This window comes from Eretmochelys imbricata, chromosome 19 (assembly GCF_965152235.1).
Source record: "Eretmochelys imbricata isolate rEreImb1 chromosome 19, rEreImb1.hap1, whole genome shotgun sequence".
NCBI classification, from domain to species: domain Eukaryota; kingdom Metazoa; phylum Chordata; order Testudines; family Cheloniidae; genus Eretmochelys; species Eretmochelys imbricata.
Genome location: NC_135590.1, coordinates 65,203 through 86,799, shown reverse-complemented (window position 1 = coordinate 86,799; position 21,597 = coordinate 65,203). Strand labels below are relative to the sequence as shown.

At 44.1% G+C, this 21,597-nt stretch overlaps 1 protein-coding gene across 1 annotated transcript; it reads right to left on the bottom strand.

The window, feature by feature from the left end:
* Positions 1-1,620: 1,620 nt before the first annotated feature.
* On the bottom strand, positions 1,621-15,624 carry MYCBP (MYC binding protein). Its single transcript, XM_077837870.1, has 5 exons — positions 15,529-15,624; positions 15,277-15,349; positions 7,157-7,205; positions 6,156-6,285; positions 1,621-1,715 (listed from the first exon to the last, which is right to left on the bottom strand). Exons 1-5 carry the CDS (start codon positions 15,541-15,543, stop codon positions 1,671-1,673), a joined length of 312 nt encoding a protein of 103 aa, XP_077693996.1. The 5' UTR covers positions 15,544-15,624; the 3' UTR covers positions 1,621-1,670.
* Between the last annotated feature and the right edge of the window lie 5,973 nt (positions 15,625-21,597).

Here is a 21,597-nt window from a genome sequence, read left to right as displayed (position 1 = left end):
TTATCCAAAGTTGGCAACCTTACAGTGAATACCAGCAATATCACAGCTCTGATTTACAGACAGCCAACCTAAATAATTTGTCAGCCAGAAAAAAGTGATAGTAGGTGTGGTAAAGGGATGACAATCCTGGCCTATAATAGGGTGTAGCCCTGGAGACTGCCAGAATTTATCACCTTAAACTTCATCCATTCCTCACTTCTTGTCCCTTAGCGAGTATAGTTTCATTAAACCTGTATTTATAGATCTTCACTAGTGGGTTTTTGCTGTGCAATGTAATCAATCCTCACATTTGTAAATAGCTAGGAATACAATGCACCCTGCAGCTAATATGAAAAGCAATATTTAGTCTTAGTAGTGCTACTGAAATTATTCACTGTACTTCAGGCACTTTGTGCTAAATTAGTCTTGTTAGCCTGTTCTGAAAGGTATAACATTCACATCACATGAGTTAACTCCTTCCAAAGCTTATAAAAAGTTAGGTTTAGAACACTACAGAAGAATGTTTGCAGATTACCTTAAGAATCATAAGGCCTTTTTTCATAGATTTGTAGGACTGGAAGGGACCTTAGGAGGTCATCTAGTCCAGTCCCCTGCACTCATAGCAAGACCAAGTATTATCTAGACTAGTGATCCTAGAGGATCTCCCAGTCAATCACCATCTTGGGGGGGCTGACTCCCTACCCCAGCCCCACACCGCTCCCAGAAGTGGCCAGTGCGGCCCTGTGAGTGAGCAGGGAGGACAAGGGTCTCCCTCTGCGCACTGCTCCTGCCTGTAAGCACCACCCCCGCAGCTCCCATTGGCCAGGAGGACTGCAGGGGCAGTGCTTACAGAGGGGCAGCTTGCAGGGCCACGTGCCCCCCACTCCCAGGGGCACATTGGCCCCTTCCAGGAGCCCTGTGGAGCTGGGGTAGGCAGGGAGTCTGACTTAGCCTTGCTGTACCTGCCACGGATCAAAAGCCACCGGAGGCAAGTGCTGACCCACGAGAAGCTGCACCTCAACCCCCAGCCCTGAGCCCCTTCCCAGAGCCAGCACCCCATGCCCCCTCTGCACCCCAATCTCTTGCCCCAGCCCTGATCCCCCTCCCAGAGCCAGCACCATGTACCCCTTCCTGTATCCGAACACTCTGCCCCAGCCTGGAGACCCCTCCTGCACCCAAATGCCCTCCCAGAGCCTACACCCCCTTCTGCACCGCAAACACTCTGCCCCATGCTCAGCCCAGAGCCCCCTCCCACACTGCAAACCCCTCAGCCCCAGCCCAGAGCCCACACCTCCTCCTGAACCCCAACCCTAGCCTGGTGAAAGTGAGTGAGGGTGGGGGAGAGTGAACAACCAAGAGGAGGAGGGAATGGAGTGAGTGGGGCAGGGCTTTGGGGAATGGGCAGGGCAGGTCCTGGGTTGCCCTTAGATTCAAAAAGTGATCTTGGGCATAAAAAAAAAGTTGGAGACCACTGATCTAGGCCATCCTTGAGAGGAGTTTGTCTAACCTGCTCTTAAAAATCTCCAAGGATGGAGATTCCACAACTTCCCTAGGCAATTCATGTAGTTGTAAGATGATTGCCAACATATTGCATGAAATGTTTCAAGATATTTATATCCAAAAAAAGTCAAGACAGTAAACTTCTGATGAAGCCCTTTATTCAGGTAAGTAACCAAAAGGTGAAAGCATTCCTATTCACCACGCTTCTCTTCTGGAGGTGGTTCATATTGAGACAGCTGTAGAATTTAAAAAAAAAAAGTGTGATTTTGTTAGCTGTAGAATGTTAAAAAAGCCCTGATGGCATATTTTACCCCAACAGGAGAGAGGAGTAGTTGTTTTATAGCAAGCTTTATTCTACAAAATCTAATTTGCTACTGAATACTTAGGTCCCCTTATTTTCAAAGACTACAAACATGCCTGGTAAACCCTTTTTCTGTGGGGGTGCGGGAGAAGGGAGGGAACAATGCATTGTGCAAAGATGCAGCTATGAGAGAGAGAGGCTTTTAAAGGTGCAGGGCATGATTTTCAAAAGTTCTTAAGTGACTTATAGAGTCAGGAAATTTCAGCACACAAGATCTATTAAATGCTTTTGACAGTTTTTCCCACTGACAAATATTTAATTTCTTACTTTAAAGAAGAGAGGGTTTTACATTGTGATTGCCCAATACTGGCCATCTTGAGTTAGTTTTGGGCAGAATGAGCATCCTACATTCTTGTATGCTGTACTGAAATATGCTGGAGTAAAATAGTCTGACTGCCACCACTAGAATTGGGATTAGCTATTCATGAGACTATTCCAAGTTTAAAATAGAGGACAAACCTACCATCAGAACCTTAGATCAAAACTTCACACTGATTTAGTGATAATTTGGCCACTTAAAATACACACTGAATTCTACAGTTTAGATGCATAGGTATAAAAATTAGGTAGCTGAAGACCAAGTAGATTTCACCAGACCCTTTGAAAAGAATCCCAGACATAGGGAAGGTTATGAAAGTAAATATTAGAATATCTGGAATCTGCCATTCAGTTTTAAATTTTGCATTTAAAATGTTTCTCATTTATGGGTTAGAAATTCCAAGCCTGATCGAAATATTCATCTGGCATTTACAAATAATGTTGGATTAAACTTATCACAGTGTGCTGCCAGCAACAGCTGCTGAAACAGTGCTCCATGTCTTTTGCATACCAAGCTAGCTACAAAATAAAACTTCTGGACTGTATGAGTGGATCTTAGTCAAGTTTTGCTTTTCAGTTAATTACATGTACTTTCTTCAGATTAGCAGGTTTTCCCCTGTGAACAGAGGTCTTTACACAGGCACCCAACTGAAAAGGGAAACTTGCTAGTTACTTAAACTCGCTACAGTACTTAATGGAAAGGGAAAATAAATGTTTCCTCTTTAATGCTCTGCATGCTAAAAGACTAATGAAAGAAACTGATTAGAACATGATTTTGCTCCACAATCCTCTCATGTAAAGTTGTTCTGCTGCCATTCAGAAACCCAACAAAACTCAAAGATCCAGGGGAATGGGTGACTGTGCAGGACAAAAAAGACAGATGGAACAAAAGAGGTAAAGTGCATAAAAAGCAGATAGGAGGGGAGAAGGGAAAGTACTAATCAATAAGGAGAAAAATTTCAGAGATACAGAGGGAGGAGAGATACAAGGAAATGAGAGCAGAAAAATTGGTGGTCCTAATGGCACTCTGAATCATTCCTGATTTCCCCAACAAACTTGGTTACTGCCGAGGGCAGCCTCTTGCACCTTTTCACAGAGTTGTGGCATATGGCCCAAAACTTTGTAACTAGCCCACACACTAAGGTATAATTCAGCCCTCATTGCCAAATGAGTTTATCAGATCTCTTAGACCACTTTCACAGGAAAGTCCCCCTTCTGCTAAAGTCAGATTACTCTCATTTTAAGCCATCTGAGACCAAAAAAAATGCCTGCCAGCTGCAATAAACTACATCCATGCTCCTCCTACAACCCATCTAATTTTTTCCCCTCAAGGAAGCACTCTCATTTTAACCCAAGCCAGGACCATTTAGATAAGCATGGCAGCTTGACTCAGCAGAATGTTCAAGTCAAATACTTATAGCCTTTTTACTGTAAAAACAATGTGGACAAGAGTGATCAAGTGGATATAGTGTACTTGAACTTTCAGAAAGCCTCTGACCTGGTCCCTTACCAAAGGCTCTTAAGCAAACTACACAGTCATGGGATAAGAGGAAAGGTCCTCTCATGGATCAGCAACTGTTTAAAAGACAGATAACTAAGAGCAGGAATAAATGGCTAGTTTTCAGAATGGAGAGAGGTAAATAGTGGCATCCTCCTCCCCCCCCTCCAGTGATGAGTCCTGGGACCAGTGCTGTTCAACATATTCATCAATGATTTGGAAAAAGGAGTAAACAGTGAGGCAGCAACATTTGCGTGATACAAAATTAGTCACGATAATTAAGTCCAAAGCCAACTGTGAAGAGTTACAAAGGCTTCTCACAAAACTGGGTGAGTGGGCAACAAAATGGCAAATGACATTCAAAGTTGATAAATACAAAGTAATGCACACTGGAAAACATAATCCCAACTATACATACAAAACCATGGGGTCCAAATTAGCTGCCACTCGAGAAAGATCCTCCAGTTATTGTGGATAGGTCTCTGAAAATATCACTCAGTGTGCAGCAGCAGTAAAAAAAAAACAAACAAAACAAAAACCAAAAAACAAAAACCAAAAAACCCTAACAGAATACTAGGAACCATTAGAAAAGAGAAAAATAAGACAGAAAATATCATACCACCACTATATAAATCCATGGTACACCCAGACCTTGAATACTGTTACAGTTCTAGTTGCCCTATCTCAAAGAAGATACAAGAAAAAAATAGAAAAAGCAACAAAAATTATTAAGGGTATGGGACAGCTTTCATATGAAGAGAGATTAAGATGACTGGAATTGTTCAGCTTGGAAAAGAGACAACTAAGGGGGGATATGATAGAGGTCTATAAAATCATGAATGGTGTGGAGAAAGTGAATTGGGAAGTATTATTTACCCCTTCACATAACATAAGAACCAGGGGTCACCTGATGAAACTAATAGGCAAGAGATTTAAAACAAACCAAAGGAAGTACTTCTTCATACAAAACACAGTCAACCTGTGGAACTTGTTGCCACGGGATGTTGTGAAGGCCAAAAGTACAACTAGGTTAAAAAAAGAATTAAATAAGTTGATGGAGAATAGGTCCATCAATGGCTATTAGCCAATGGTCAGGGATGTAACCCCATGCTCTGGATGTCCCTAAGCCCCCAACTGCCTGATGCTGGGACTGGACAACAAGGTACGGGTCATTTGATAATTTCTCTGTTCATTTCCTTTGAGGCATCTGGCATTGGCCACTGTCAGAAAACAAGATACTGGGCTAGATGGACCACTGGCCTGACCTAGTGTGGCCATTCTTATGAATATATGTCTTGACAGCAAATTTAACGGAGAGATCATTAAATCTGACCAATGAGTTTATTGTTAAGTAGGTGTTTTCTGGACCAATTAATGGACAAATAGTGCCTTTGTTCTATTGTGGAACTACCACTGATAATATATGGTGTGTACTAAGATAGCAGCTTGCAGGCTTCAGGCCTCTTTGTGGGCAGTCCCATAATCCATGCAAAAAAGCTTGCATGATCAAAAGCTGTAGAAGGTAAAACATAGTATGTAGTAACTAGTCATTCGGTAAGTAAAGTTAGTGTAGAAAACAGCGTCACTGCATGGGAAAAAGTATGTCACACACTTTCAGAACCAGCACTGTTTCTGCCCCTCGTTTATGTGGCTATTTGCATGTGTAGTTATGGATCTGTATAACTATGGTAACTGTACAATGAATTATTTGAAAAATCTGTCTCAAATATAATTTGGTTTAAGAACAGATACCCTACTTAGATAGCTGAGAGGTGCAGGCAGTCTGTATACCCAAAACAATGACTCTGCCTTAGTTTACACTCAGGATCCATTCAGAAGGTTTTCAGAGTCAGAGAACTAGGTATTTTAAACTAGAGTTAAATGTTTTATTTTGCATACACATAAATGCCTCCAGTGGGTCAGATCTTGCAAGGTGTTGATCCCATTGACCTAATAGGACTCTTCCACCTTGAATTTATTTTCTGAAAGAAGCTTTTTCAGTTAGCATCTTTAAAATGTTGTAATCTGTTTGGGAAGTATCATCTAGATTGATTTTTACACCATTTTTTAAGAAGTTAATTCTATAGTTTCCACTCAATTTTACTTGAGTTTGGTACTTGTAATGGTTTCCCATGGCTTTTAAAGAAAGTTAAGAAAAAGAAACTGAGTGGTTAGTCATATTAAAACACGAAAAGTGTTCTTTTCAGTTGAGTGGCCCCCCCACCAAGAGCCTATCAGGCTTTCCCCTTGTTCTGAGACTTGCACAAAGTGACACTGCATTATCACTGATGAATGTTGACTACTGATACAGTAACGAATACCAGTGATTTTTTTTCCACTGAATGCATCCAATGAAGTGAGCTGTAGCTCACAAAAGCTTATGCTCAAATAAATGTTAGTCTCTAAGGTGCCACAAGTACTCTTTTTCTTTTTGCTAATACCACTGTATTTTTCTTTTACATTTTAAGAAGATACAGCAATGGAGACTCAAATATTTACCTTTGCTTTTAGTTTTTTGTTTTCTTCCAACACAGCTTCATATTTTTCTTTCATCTCTGCCACTTCCAGGCGAAGGGCCTCTACTTCTGGATTTCCTGGAGCTGCAGCTCCTATATGATGCTTCAGAAAGCTAATAAAAGTTAAGTGTTTCTTCACTTAAAAATGACAGCCTGAATCTGAACAAACTACAACGCTGGTAGAGCAAGACATAAGGGCAGACTGACAGGATACACCAGATATGTCAGTTAAGAAAAAAGCCAAACAGAATTGTTTTAAAGAAGATGGCAACATGGCTGTCTGCAGGCCTTTAAAACACAATGAAGGAGAACAGCAAGGTTTACTTAGCTTGTAAAGAAGATTGAGAAGGGCACTGTTACAAAATAGTATAAAGTAAAAGCTGAAAGATGTTCCTTTTACCCTCTCCCACAACATAAGAACAAGGGAATACTAAACTGTAAGGCAGAAAATTTGACAGTAAAAACTTGTGTAGTAAGCCCTCATAATTCACTGAGGCAGAGGTCAAAGAGGAAGCCCAGCAAGATTAAGAAGAACTAGATAGTTGTCAGTAATAAACAGCAGTTATGCAAAATACACTGTTCCAAACTAAGCAGTACACCTGCAAATAAAAGGAAGGCATTCCTATGCAAATAGCCTTATAGAAAATGTTTAATACCAAAAGGAAGGCAAAAGTCTATTAAAAACACAAGCCACTGCCAAAAAAACCAACCAACCAAGATACTGGGTTAGATAAGCCAAAAGCCTCAGGCTGTTGGTAGTAAGGACTTGTATCACGCAAGAGCTAAATTTCCAGTTCTCTATTGTACTTGGTTGACCGAGTGCCATTTCCCCAAAATTGCTGCTGTTCTTATTTAATATGGAAATAAAATATTTTGTTTACTTTATATAATATGGAGACAAACGAGTATCTGCCTTGGACTATGCTTCCATCTTTTGCCTCACATATGTCTGAAATCAATTCACAGAAGGAAGAAAAAGGATACTCCAGTGCACTATTTGGTTTCTCTGGCTCTTCATATAGGGCTACCAACACTGTAAATAAAAAGCATCCAACAGTTGAAAGCAGAAAACACCTCAAATGGTTCAATTTCTGAAATGTGCACCAGTAGTCAAAGGTAATACATATGAGACTTAAAAAGGATTACTTCCAGATTAGTATTCTAAAGGTGATGTTTCACTAATTTAAACATTCACACACAAAGTTAGCTTTTATTATAGTCAAAAATTAGGACAATGAACACGTATTCGTGATTATGCCGAGTATTACTGAGAGACTCCTGTGCATCCAACATAAGCTTTGACTACAGTTATACAGCTGGAATTCTTCTGAATACGCTTTTTTCAACAATTCTTTGATGAACTGTAAAGCTAAATGTTTGCACTAAATTCTGCGCTTACATAAACACAAACATTACAAGTAACTTTCAAGCAGTTATATTTTTCCATAAACTGATCAAATACATACCTATTTAATAATAGTTCCAGGATATATACATTCTCTACCAGTAAAGTAGTTGCCTACTATCATATCTGTCACTTATAATAAAGGTAATCAAAAGTAATCTACACTAAAGCTTAAAATCAACATAAATTATGTTGCTCAGGGAGTGAATTAGCCACCCCCGAGCAACATAACTTATGCCAATTTATGTGCTGGTGTGGACAGCACTCTGTTGGCCAGAGAGCTTCTCCTACTGACATAACTACCACCTCTTCTGAGGGCTGCAGTAATTAAGCCAACAGGAGACCTCTCTCCCATCATCTTAGAGCAGCTACACTAGAGACCTTACAGCTGTGCAGCTGCACCGCTGTAAGCCCTCTAGTGTAGCCAAGGACAGAATCTTCTTTACTAAGTTTGAAAAACTCAATATTCTCCTCCATCACCAGGCCTCCTTTACTGGGGGATAATGGGGAACTAACAAATCGCAACCACCTGCTGCTTTGCTTCTAAAGTGGAAGCAAAAATCCTAAATGGTGTCTCAAGAATGCAGCTGCACTCTTACAGTCGCACACTTGGCTCATCCATCACCCATCTATAGGTTGTTCTCATCTCCAGGGGCACTCAGAGTCTTACATTGAGTATGGTACTCAATAACTAATATTTTGAGTTAACACAGATGTGCACCAAAGACAGCCACCAGGCACGAACTTCTGAAGTATTCATTGTTCAGCACTTTGTTGACTGAATCCTCAAAAGAGCCTGAGCCATCAGTTCTCCTGTTGATTAATTCATACTTAGATTTCTGGACTTGGAATGAAGCCAAAATGAATACGATTTATCACGGTCAGTATGTCCACACTTGGTTTTTTTGTTTTTAAATTATTCCCAGTCACAGACCAGAATATCACTGTCATAGGTACCAAGTTAATGTATTGTCAAGTAAGCCAACACATCTTAACTTGCTAGCCTGGACAGTCCCAACACTTGTTCATGTAATTTTGGACTCCAAAACTTCCCTTCCAGGACAACTGTATTAGCTAGTAGAGTTCACTGTCAGTTAACTGAAGAGTAGCTACATCCTTTTAGACTAGTTTGTTAGTGAACAACAGCAGCTTTAGAGCCACCAGATGGAGCACACCGATTTACCTAAAAGTGGCAAAAAGACTGACTTCACATTAAAAAAAAAAACTGCATGTGGAGTGAAGTGTCCTCCACACTCTAAATATGTATTCACCATGGAAGTGAGTAAAAGTAAGCTGATCTGCACTCATACCACGTTTCTTAAACGAAACGACGGAATGTATGTGCAATTTAGCTCCATTCCAAAACATTCACTATAATCTGAAACTTGGTACAAATGGTAGAATATACCTACCAAAGTGAGATACCAGTATTGAGTGTCCAACTGCTCCATTTTACAGAATAGTTTTGACCTAAAAGCTATGGCAGCACTTCATAAAGCAATTAAACAGAGATTACTTGCTTTCATTTTCATTCAAGGAGAAAATATAAGCTAACTAGAAATAGATAAAACAAATGTTAATTTTTTTGTTTCTAATATGGTATTAAAGAATGGAAAGCTATGAGAACACTTTATATAATACGCTTTGAATTAGTGTATATATCCCATTCAAAAAGAACAAGAATGTTAAGGTTGCACAGTTTAACTTGCAACCTTGACTGCTTGTGAAAACATATTATGATGCAGTCTTTAATTACACAACAGAGTATTCCTGAAACTCAAGATACCGTATTTTTTCTACAAGCTTAAGTATGCACATGCAACATTTTGTGATACGTTTTCATTTGCATAATGCCTATTTTCTCTCTGACAGACTTTTGCTATGCACCACTATATTTGCATAGTCTTTTTCACTAGGCACTTATGACAAAAATGAGAGGGGAGAAGCATCAGGACTAAATTTGCCATTACAGATACAAAAAAAAACCCCCCAAACAAAACAAACCCATGCATGATTTATAGACTGAGGAAGTGGATATTTATGCAATTACAAAACTAAAAAGTACAGAGAGAATTAAATATTTCTCTTGAGTGCTATATATATTTTGCTTGACTTTCTTAGATTGTGAGCTGTACACATAGGGACCTTTGATGAGGGCAGAATAAAAACCAACACAGAATTTCTACTGAAGTTGTCAGATTTTCTGTGTTTGTTCAATATTTAACCCAGTGGCACCCCAATTCAGATATGGGGATTTGGGTACTTTCACAACACAGATTATAGCCAGTGCTGGTAATTAGACCTGTGGGTAAGGTTGTTTAATACTTTCCACTGAGACCCCCTGTTTGTAGTTACAGGTTTCAGAGTAGCAGTCGTGTTAGTCTGTATTCGCAAAAAGAAAAGGAGTACTTGTGGCACCTTAGAGACTAACCAATTTATTTGAGCATAAGCTTTCGTGAGCTACAGCATCCGATGAAGTGAGCTTTAGCTCACGAAAGCTTATGCTCAAATAAATTGGTTAGTCTCTAAGGTGCCACAAGTACTCCTTTTGTTTATAGTTACTTTTAACTTTATGGACCATTGGACTGAAATTTTACTTACATGCCATGTGCATGCCTCATGCTGAAATTTTTGGAAAGTTGTACCCAACAGTTCAGCTGTTTCCAAGAATGAGATTAAGGCAAAAAAGTTGTTTTGCCCATGTTAAAAATTCTTACAGTCATTTGACTAAGAATCTCTAGTGCCTCTCTCTATGTGTCGCGCATGGATGGCCTTAGTGTCAGGAGTATGTCTTTTGCCATCCACATTACAAGTCTGCCCAAATAACAGAGAACCAAGAAATTGCTCAGCAGAGGTGTGTTACACTTGTTGGCTAAATTTCTCCAAAATTCAGTCTGCTCTGAGCCTGCTTCACCTGTAATTGCAATTGCTCCTCCTAGTTGCGGGGGGGCCTTATGTGGACTCTCTCCTGTGCTCTCTATTCTGCACTTGCTACACCCAGGCAACATGACTATATAAAATAATTAAGCAATCCATCTGAAAACATCTAGAAGATAATAAGGTCATCAGTGACAGTCAACATGGATTTGTCAAAAAAAAAAAATTAGGTCAAACCAACCTGATAACTTGATTTAACAGGGTAACAAGCCTTGTGTATAGAGGGGGAAGCAGCAGCATAAGTGGTATATTTTGAATTTAGTAAAGCTTTTGATATGGTCTCATATGACCTTCTCATAAACAAACTAGGGAAATACAACCTAGATGGACCTCCAACATTTTTACACACAAGATCACTTTTCGAATTTAAGATCAACCCAGGATCTACCCTGCCCCTTCCCCAAGGCCCCACCCTGTTCACTCCATTCCCCCCTCCCTCCATCACTTGCTCACCCTCACTCACTTTCACCAGGCTGGAGCAGGGGGTTGGGGTGCAGGAGGGGGTGCAGGCTCTGGGCTGGGGCTGAGTGGTTCAGAGTGTGGGAGGGGGCTCTGGGCTGAGCTTTGGGCAGAGGTGCAGGAGTGAGGGGTGCAAGCTCTGGGAAGGAGTTTGGGTGCAGGGGTCATATGGTCACAATGTACCTAAACTCAGACTCCACTGGACATTTTAGGAGTTGTACCTTTTATTAGTGTCATTTGTGGTTATAGATCCAAAATCCTTCAGACAGTATCACAAATCAGTAACATTCTCAACTGTGGGGTGTGCATTGGTTGAGTCTGGGGCAAGGGTGCAAGAATGTGGGGTTCAAGCTCTGGGAGGGAGTTTGGTGCAGGACGGGGCTCCAGACTGGGGCAGGGGGTTGGGGATACAGGAGGGGGTGCGAGGTGTAGGCTCCAGCTGGGAGACGCTTAGCACAGGCGGCTCCCAGTCGGCAGCACAGCGGGGCCTGCCTGTCATGGCCCCATACTGCTCCCAGAAGCGGCTAGCTGCTGGCACATCTGTACAGCCCCAAGCCGGGGGGGGGGGGGGGCGCCGCGGTGGCAGGCAGCGCACAGACACCCGCACCCCAGAGGCCACAGAGACATGCCAGCAGCCAGCTGCTTCCAGGAGTGGCATGGGGCCACGGCAGGCAGGCACACAGCCTGCCTGAGTCCCACTGTGCAAGACTGAACTTGGCTCCTTGACTGATTCACCTGGAGCAGCACTAGGGTGAGCTCGGAGGGATTCGGGGCCATTCAGTCAGGATCGGAGGTGACTTTTAGTGGCCCAGGGATGGTGATCGAGTAGCAGAGGCTCCAGGATTGACGAGTCAATCGCGATCGATGGGTTGGTGACCACTGATTTAGATAATGGCATAGACAGTACATTTAGAAAGTCTGTAGACAATACCAAGCTGGGAGAGGTTGCAAGTGCTTTGGATAGGATTAAAATTCAAAATGATCTGGACAAACTGGAGAAATGGTCTGAAGTAAATAGGATGAAATTCAATAAAGACAAATGAGAAGTACTCCACTTAGGAAGAAACAGAACAATCAGTTGCACACATACAAAATGGGAAATGACTGCCTAGGAAAGAGTACTGCAGAAAGGGATCTAGGGGTCATAGTGGATCACAAGCTAAATGGTCAACAGTGTAACACTGTTGCAAAAAAAAACAAAAAAAAAAACAAAAAAACCCACAAACCTGAACATCAATTTGGAATGTATTAGCAGGAGTGTTGTAAGCAAGACACAAGTAGTAATTCTTCCACTCTACTCTGCACTGATTAGGCCTCAACTGGGGTGTCAAATTCTGGACGCCACATTTCAGGAAGGATGTGAACAAATTGGAGAGAATCCAGAGAAGACTGACAAAAATGGTTAAAGGTCTAGCAAACATGAACTATGAGGGAAGATTGAAAAAAATTGAGTTTGTTTAGTCCGGAAAAGAGAAGACCGAGAGGGGACATGATAAGTCCTCACCTCAGTCCCTGGAAAAATCATGGAGCAGGTCCTCAAGGAATCAATTCTGAAGCATTTAGAGGAGAGGAATGGGATCAGGAACAGTCAGCATGGATTCACCAAGGGCAAGTCATGCCTGACTAATCTAATTGCCTTCTATGACGAGATAACTGGCTCTGTGGATGAGGGGAAAGCAGCAGACGTGTTATTCCTTGACTTTAGCAAAATTTTTGACACGGTCTCCCACAGTATTCTTGCCAGCAAGTTAAAGTAGTATGAGCTGGATGAATGGACTATGAAGTGGATAGAAAGCTGGCTAGATTGTCGGGCTCAACGGATTGTGATCAATGGCTCCATGTCTAGTTGGAAGCCAGTATCAAGCAGAGTGCCCCAAGGGTCGGTCCTGGGGCCAGTTTTGTTCAATATCTTCATTAATGATCTGGAGGATGGCGTGGATTGCACCCTCAGCAAGTTTGCAGATGACACTAAACTGGGAGGAGAGGTAGATACGCTGGAGGGTAGGGATAGGATACAGAGGGATTGGGCCAAAAGAAATCTGATGAGGTTCATCAAGGACAAGTGCAGAGTCCTGCACTTAGGACGGAAGAATCCCATGCACCGCTACAGACTAGGGACCAAATGGCTCAGCAGCAGTTCTGCAGAAAAGGACCTAGGGGTTACAGTGGATGGGAAGCTGGATACGAGTCAACAGTGTGCCCTTGTTGCCAAGGCCAATGGCATTTTGGGATGTATAAGTAGGGGCATTGCCAGCAGATCGAGGGACATGATCGTTCCCCTCTATTCGACATTGGTGAGGCCTCATCTGGAGTACTGTGTCCAGTTTTGGGCCCCACACTACAAGAAGGATGTGGAAAAATTGGAAAGCTTCCAGTGGAGGGCAACAAAAATGATTAAGGGACTGGAACACATGACTTATGAGGAGAGGCTGATGGAACTGGGATTGTTTAGTCTGTGAAAGAGAAGAATGCGGGGAGGATTTGATAGCTGCTTTCAACTACCTGAAACGGGGTTCCAAAGAGGATGGCTCTAGACTGTTCTCAGTGGTAGCAGATGACAGAATGAGGAGTAATGGTCTCAAGTTGCAGTGGGGGAGGTTTAGGTTGGATATTAGGAAAAACTTTTTCACTAGGAGGGTGGTGAAGCACTGGAATGCATTACCTTGGGAGGTGGTGGAATCTCCTTCCTTTGAGGTTTTTAATATCGGGCTTGACAAAGCCCTGGCTGGGATGATTTAGTTGGGGATTGGGTCCTGCTTTGAGCAGGGGGTTGGACTAAATGTCCTCCTGACGTCCCTTCCAAACCTGATATTCTAGGATTCTATGATTCTATAATAGTTTTCAAGTAAGTAAAAGGTTGTTACAAGGAGGAGGGAGAAAAATTGTTTTTCTTAACCTCTGAGGATAGGACAAGCAGCAATGGGCTTAAATTGCAGAAAGGGCGGTTTAAGTTGGACATTAGGAAAAACTTCCTAACTGTCAGGGTGGTTAAGCACCGGCATAAACTGCCTAGAGAGGTTGTGGAATCTCCATCATTGTCTAACCTGCTCTTAAAAATCTCCAAACACCTCTCAGGGATGGTCTAGATCGGGGTTGGCAAACTTTTTGGCCCGAGGGCCACATTGGGGTACGAAATGGTTTTAAGGGCTGGGTAGGGAAAGCTGTGCCCCCCCAAACAGCCTGGCCCCCGCCCCCATCCCAGAGCCCCAACCCATCCAACCCCCCCCCGCTCCTTGTCCCCTGACCGCCCCGTTCCAAGACCCAAAGGAGAAGTGTTTATGACTAGAAGCACATTCCCCACCAAAACATGGAATTGAACACAAGATTATTTAATAGCTTCAGAATCACTGGCAAAATGTGTCTCATCCCTCTTTAGTGATTAGTCTACACAGATTAACAACCTGCTGCTGCTATCGGTTGCTCCACTAGCTCAAGTGGGAGAGGTTTGTGCAGTGGATCTAGAGGTCACAAACGTGCTAACAATCCATATGGGGATCAACAGGATTCCACATGATGAAATTTGGTCAGTTTTTGTTTCTAAATGTGTAATTATAAAAAAATATGTTAAAGGAATATTCCAGTTGCAGAGAAGTGTCAGGATTAAGGCTGCTTGTGCCCCTTTTTTGTATGTGCATGACACTCTTTAGTTACATGATCACATACTTTTCCCCCCCTACAGGACTTCTGCCTCATTCAGTGCACCAGAAATCAAACCGAACTGTGTAGTGAATGAGGCTTTTGTCTAAAAAGAACCCTGCCTCCTTTGTTGTAGAAGCTGGATGTTGTGTAGCAAATAAAGCAGAGAATTACAGGGAGAAAAAGGATAATCTCGTGGTTACAGACCTTGAATGCCCCTCTGAAGAACTGCATTTTATCCCTGCTTCTGCAATGCTGAACAAGCCACTTAAACCAAAATTCACAGGTGCCCACTGTGTGGAGTGAGTACCAGGGATCAGGAGCCAAGGGGTCAGAATTGCAGAAGTAGGGTGTGCTCAACACTACAACTGAAATCAAGTGGAACTCTGCTTTGAACATATAAAGTGCTACAGAAATAGTAAGTACTCTGACAAAATAAGGCCTCAAGTATCTTAAGTCTTGACCCACAGGATTTCCAACAACGGCTGCTGGCCACCTGCCACTCCTGGCCGGCGAGGGTTGGGGGACAGCAGCTGCTAGAGAAAGGGCCCTGCAACCACCTGGCGTGGGCACAAGGGCAAGAGAACATGGACCTTCGCCCCCCGCGCGGGGCAGGGGGGACATTTCCCTTCCCGCGCGCTGGGGGCAGCGGCTCGGGGCTATTTACCTTTGGTGAGCGTGTCCAGCACCCCGGATTTCTCCAGGTAGCGGCGGAACTGCTCTCGCTTAGAGTCCGCGGCCTGAGGGAAGGATGGGAACAACGTTAGCGCGGGGCAGGGCGGTCCGGGGTCGGCGAGCCGGCTTCGCCGGGCCTGTCTGAAGGGTGCAGAGGCAGCCGGCGGGATACCGAGTCTCCCCGATGTGGGCAAAAGGAACAAGAGAGGGTGGTGGGTTCCGGGAAGAAATCGCAGTCCCGCACCTTGTAATGCGCCATCCCAACCCTCTCTGCACCGAGCTGCAACCCCTCCGCTATGACGACTGCGCCGCGCTTGCGCCCTGTGTCTTTTACCGGTGGGAGGGGAAGACACGCAGCGTTCTATCAGTTACCATGGAGACCGGCAAAGCTGGCACACAGCCCCGCCCCGCCCCGCCCCTCCTCCAACTTCTTTTTGGCGTCCTGCCTTGGGCCTTTCCGAGAGCTGTATCTCCTCCCCTCAGGCCGTGTCCAGCCCCTTTTCCCGCCTTCCCACTTCAGGCCGTGCTCAACCCCCTTCTTCCGCCTTCCCACCTCAGGCCGTGCCCAGCCCCCTTCTCCCGCCTTCCCACCTCAGGCCGTGCCCAGCCCCCTTCTCCCGCCGCCCGCCTAGCCCCCAGCCCCCTTCTCCGGCCTAGCCCTTCCCCCCTTCTCCCGCCTTCCCACCTCAGGCCGTGCCCAGCGCCCTTCTCCCGCGCCCGCCTAGCCTCCAGCCCCCTTCCCACCTCAGGCCCTGCCGAGCCCCCTTCTCCCGCCTCCCGCCTGGCCCCTACCTTCTTCTCCCGCCTTCCCACCTCAGGCCCTGGCTAGCTCCCTTCTCTTGCCTTCCCTTCCCTCAGAACATGCCCAGCGCAGCTGCCTCCCGCCGAAGCCGTTCCCACCCAGCTGCCCGCGTGTTAGCCAGTCCACGCCGCGACCACCCTGCTTTTTATCCATGTGGGGCGCTGTGCTCACGGTGCCCCGTGGTTACGCTTGGAGCGGGAATGCTAGGTGCCGCCCAGTGTAAAAGTAAGTGCTGGGACACGGCGTCATACAGATTGCTGCACAGCCTCGCTGGCTCTGCTACTACACCGTATGTAAGTCACTACAGTGGCCAGGGTCTGACAAATTCTCGGTACTACTCAGTATCACTGCCACTGTCGCCGCGGGGGAGGGCGCATGTTATATATGCCCGCCGGCCGCCACTACGTATCACTGGCATGGCAGGGGAGCAGAAGTTCCTGCCTTGCCTTTAATGCTTCTTCATGATGGGGAGGAAAGCTACAGTACAGTGATCTGAAAAGGAAAAGGCGGCGAGGTCCTGTGTGTTTGCTACGTAGTATCTAACAGACATGCTACTCAGAATATAAACTGCCCACAAGTGGAAAGGGCTTAGCTACACAGGGAAATTATTGCAAAATAAGCTAGAGCAGTGGTTCTCAACCAAGGATATACTTACCCCCTATGGATACACAGAAGTCTTCCAGGGTGTGTCTCTACTTATCTACATCAGTGTTTCTCAACCTGGGGGGGTGTCGATGGATGGATTTAGGGGGGCTGTAAGCAAGGCAATTGCCTGGCACCCCACACCACAGGGGAGGGAGGCCTGTGAAGCTGAGTTATATGATTCAGCCCCAGGCAGTGGATCTCTGGCTTCAGACTTCTGAAAGGGATACAATGGTCGGGAAAGGTTGAGATTAGAACCATTGAGCTACAGTGTGAATTTAAAATGCAGTAGCTATTCCATACTAACTCCCCATGTGGACATTTATTCTTAGGGCCCTACCAAAATCACAGCCATGAAAAACATGTCACTGGGAAATCTGGTCTTTTATGTGCTTTTACCATATACTATACAGATTTCACATGGGAGACCAGCATTTCTTAAACTGGGGGTCCTGACCCAAGAGGGAGTTGCAGGGGGGTCACAAGTTATTTTAGGGGGTCCCAGTATTGTCATCCTTACTTCTGCACTGCCTTCAAAGCTGGACAGACAGAGAGTGGCGGCTCTTGGCCAGGTGCCCAGCTCTGAAGGCAGCACCCCACCAGCAGCAGCACAGGAGTAGGTGTGACAATATCATACCATGCCACCCTTACTTGTGCGCTGCTGCCTTCGGAGCTAGGTGGCCGGACGATGGCAGCTGCTGACTGAGGGTCCAGCTCTGCCAGCAACACTGCAGAAGTATGGGTGGCAATACCATACCATGCCATCCTTACTTCTGTGCTGCTGCTGATAGCAGCTCTGCCTTCAGAGCTGGGCTCCTGACCAGCAGCTACTGCTCTCCAGCTGCCTAGGTCTGAAGGCAGCACCACCGTCAGCTGCAGTGCAGAAGTAAGGGTAGCAGTACCACAACCTCCACTGCCATAATCTTGTGACCACCCCCAACTCTTTTTTCGGTAAGGACCCCTACAATTACAAGACTGTGAAATTTCAGATTTAAATAGCTGAAATCATGAAATTTACGATTTTTAAAAAATTTTTCATGACCGTGAAATTGACCAAAATGGACTGTGAATTTGGAAGGGCCCTACTTATTCTACATTGTAGTAAGCTAGTACAGAATAGCTATTCTAGGCTATTTCCCCACAAAGACAACCCCTTAGAACAGTGGTCCCCAAGCTGTGGAGCATGCCCCCCTAGGGGAGCATGGAGGAATGTACAGGGGGCAAGGCAGGGCCCAGGCAGCCCCCATGGAGGGCAGGGAGGGAGCACACCCAGCCCTACTATGCTCCCAGCTACGCTCCAACTCCGGCCCCAGCCGAGGCCTCAGCTTCTGCTCCCATCCACAGTTTGGCTCCTGGCTGCAGCTCCCGGCCCGGGCCAGCCCCATATGGGGCAGGGAGGGAGCACCACCCAGCTCCACTCTGGCCCCAGCCGAGGCCCTGACTTCGGCCCCAACCACAGCCTGGCTCCAGGCCGCAGCTCCAGCTGCAGCTCCCATTGGAGTAGTGGAGATAATTACATTACAGTTAAAGAGGGGTGCATGTCATAAGTTTGGGGACCACTGCCTCAGGGCCCTGTCCTGAAGTCCTTATTCAGGCAAAACAACTTGATTACCTGTTGATCACTTGATGATTACCTGTTCTGGTCATTCCCTCTGAATCACCTGGAAGATAGGATACTGGGCTAGATGGACCTTTGGTCTGACCCAGTATGGCTGTTCTTATGTTCTTAAAACTCCTATTAAGTTCACATGAAGTACATTTATACAGCTCACAGTTGCAAGCCTCCCAGACTTGGTCGACACACTCACACTTAGGCTCTGAAACCTAAGGATAGGAGTGGGTGTCAGAGCCCATGGTGGTAGCACTAGCCCCACAACCCCAAGTCTGTCAACCCAAACTGGGAGGCTTCCAGCCATTGACTATGTGGATGTATCCATGGAGACTCCAGAATTTGGCCCGATACTACTATGTGAGCAGCTTTTGAAAACCCCAGCTATCTAGCTAAGTTAGTGATACACCCTCTCCACACACACATCATCATAGTATCTGAACACCTCACCATCTTTAATGTATTTATCCTCACAACATCCTTGTGAGGGAAGGTAGTACTATTATCCCCATTCTTCAGTTTGGGAAATGAGGCACAGAGAAACTAAGTGACTTGACAAGGTCACGCAGGAAATCTGTGGCAGAGATTATGAGTGGGGTTGTATGGAGTCAGCTGAACACAGTATTCTCACCTCCAGAGGCAGCAGATATTCACTCACCTGCGTATGAGTTAATGCTACTTGAATAGGGGTCTTGCGTAGGCACTGGGGAACTGGGTAATGGTAACATGTACCCTTCAAGAACCATGCTATCAGGGACCAGGTAGGTCGAGAATAGCAGCAAGTGACTCTAACCCTCTCCAGAACTGGGGGTCCTCATCCTGCCTCCATACCTTAGTCATCTTAAGCCTCCAAGGTCCTTTCTCTTGACAGGAAAGTTTGCAAAAAATTCTGTAAGGTCAAATACCTTTCTCTCTCTCAGCTCCAAGCCCCAGTGCCCCTTCTGCAGTTATTTCTATAGAGAGGTATATTTTGGTTCTTCATATTTATTTAAAAAAAAATAGACTGCTTTTCAAAGTTGAGGAGCACCCACCCATTAACTGCAGTGAGGTTTGTGGGTACTCAGCAGTTCTGAAAATCCAATCTTAAAGCTTCATTATTTACAACTATTACCATATTTCCCATGTTTGAGGAAAAGTAGCACGGAACATAGAATTTAATATAATTCCTACCACATGACAATGCGTAGACAAAAAGAGCAAACACAAAGGGAACATTTGTTTCTCTCTGTGTTTTTCTAAAGAAATATCACCATATGCATGAGACCTGAATGTAACATACATATCTCAAAATAACATATTTTGGAGTTTTCTATGGCCCTCCTTACAGTGGTATGCATCTAAGTATTATGTGTTAAGTATTATTAAAACTGTGTGCCTCACATATAGAATCATAGAACTGGAAGGCACACTGTTGACTCATAGTTAGCTTGTGATCCACTATGACCCCTAGATCCCTTTCCGCAGTACTCCTTCCTAGGCAGTCATTTCCCATTTTGTTTGTGTGCAACTAATTGTTCCTTCCTAAGTGGAGTACTTTTCATTTGTCCTTACTGAATTTCATCCTATTTACTTCAGACCATTTCTCCAGTTTGTCCAGATCATTTTGAATTTTAATCCCATCTTCCAAAGCACTTGCAACTCCTCCCAGCTATGGTATGGTATTGGTATGGTCTGCAAACTTTAAGTGTACTCTCTATTATCTAAAAAGAAAAGGAGTACTAGTGGCACCTTAGAGACTAACAAATTTATTTGAGCATAAGCTTTCGTGAGCTACAGCTTACTTCATCGGAGCTGTAGCTCACGAAAGCTTATGCTCAAATAAATTTGTTAGTCTCTAAGGTGCCACTAGTACTCCTTTTCTTTTTGCGAATACAGACTAACATGGCTGCTACTCTGAAACAGCTCTATTATCTAAATCATTTATGAAGATATTGAACAGATCCGGACCCAGAACCGATCCCTGCGGGACCCCACTCATTATGCCCTTCCAGCATGACTGTGAACCACTGATAACTACTCTCTGGGAATGATTTTCCAACCAGTTATGCACCCACCTTATAGTAGCTCCATCTAGGTTGTATTTCCCTAGTTTGTTTATGAGAAGGTAATGTGAGACCGTATCAAAAACCTTACTAAAGTCAAGATATATCACATCTACTGCTTCCCCCCATCCACAAGGCTTGTTACCCTGTCAAAGAAAGCTATCAGGTTTGTTTGACATGATTTGTTCTTGACAAATTCATGCTGACGGTTATTTAACACCTTATTATCTTCTAGGTGTTTGCAAATTGATTGCTTAATTATTTGCTCCATTATCTTTCCAGGTACAAAAGTTAAGCTGACTTGTCTGTAATTCCCCGGTTTGTCCTTATTACCCTTTTTATAGATGGGCACTATATTTGCCCTTTTTCAGGGCATGTCCTACTTTCTTATCGTCCCTCCATTAAACTTCACTCTGAACCATTTAGTTATGTTGTTGCATTTAAGACTTAATATATTACTAACGTTGATTTTTAGGCTATTGTAGGATATCTTTGGATTAAACTGTGGTTCCTATTTTCTGTAGTCATTTATAAATCATCAATGAACTGAAATGTAAAGAAAACAGCAGTAAAAGTAATATTAATGTAAATAACTTTTTAACTAATGGTACAATTAAGGATGCAAAAGTTTTTCAGTAATAATTCCATTTTCACTTACTCATAGTTTTCTTCAGCAGGGCTTAAATTCTCGTAGGATATGTCTACACTGCAGCTGGGAGGTGAGAGTCCCAGGCTGGGTACACAGACTTGAACTAGCTCAGCTCAAGATAGCATACTAAAAATAGTAGTGTGGACATAGTGGAACGTATTCATATATAAGCTAAATTATGATTTAATTGGCATCACAGAGGCTTTGTGGGATAAGTCTCATGACTGGAATAATGGTATAGTGGGGGACAGCTCATTCAGTGAGGATGTGCAGGGGGAAAGAGAAGGTGGTGTTGCATTATACATCAAGAAGGCAGACCACCTGAAAGTCTTTGGGTAAAAATAAAAGGGGGGGGGTGGAAATAGGGATAACATCATTGTAGAGGCTTGCTATAGACCACCAAATCAGGAAGAAGAGGTAGATGAGGCATTTCTAGAACAAACAACAAATATCCAGAACACAAGAGCTGGTAGTAATGGGGACTTTACCCAGACATCAGCTAAAAAAGTAACACAGCAAAACACAACACTGCCAATAAATTATTGGAATATACTGGGTCAACTTCTTGT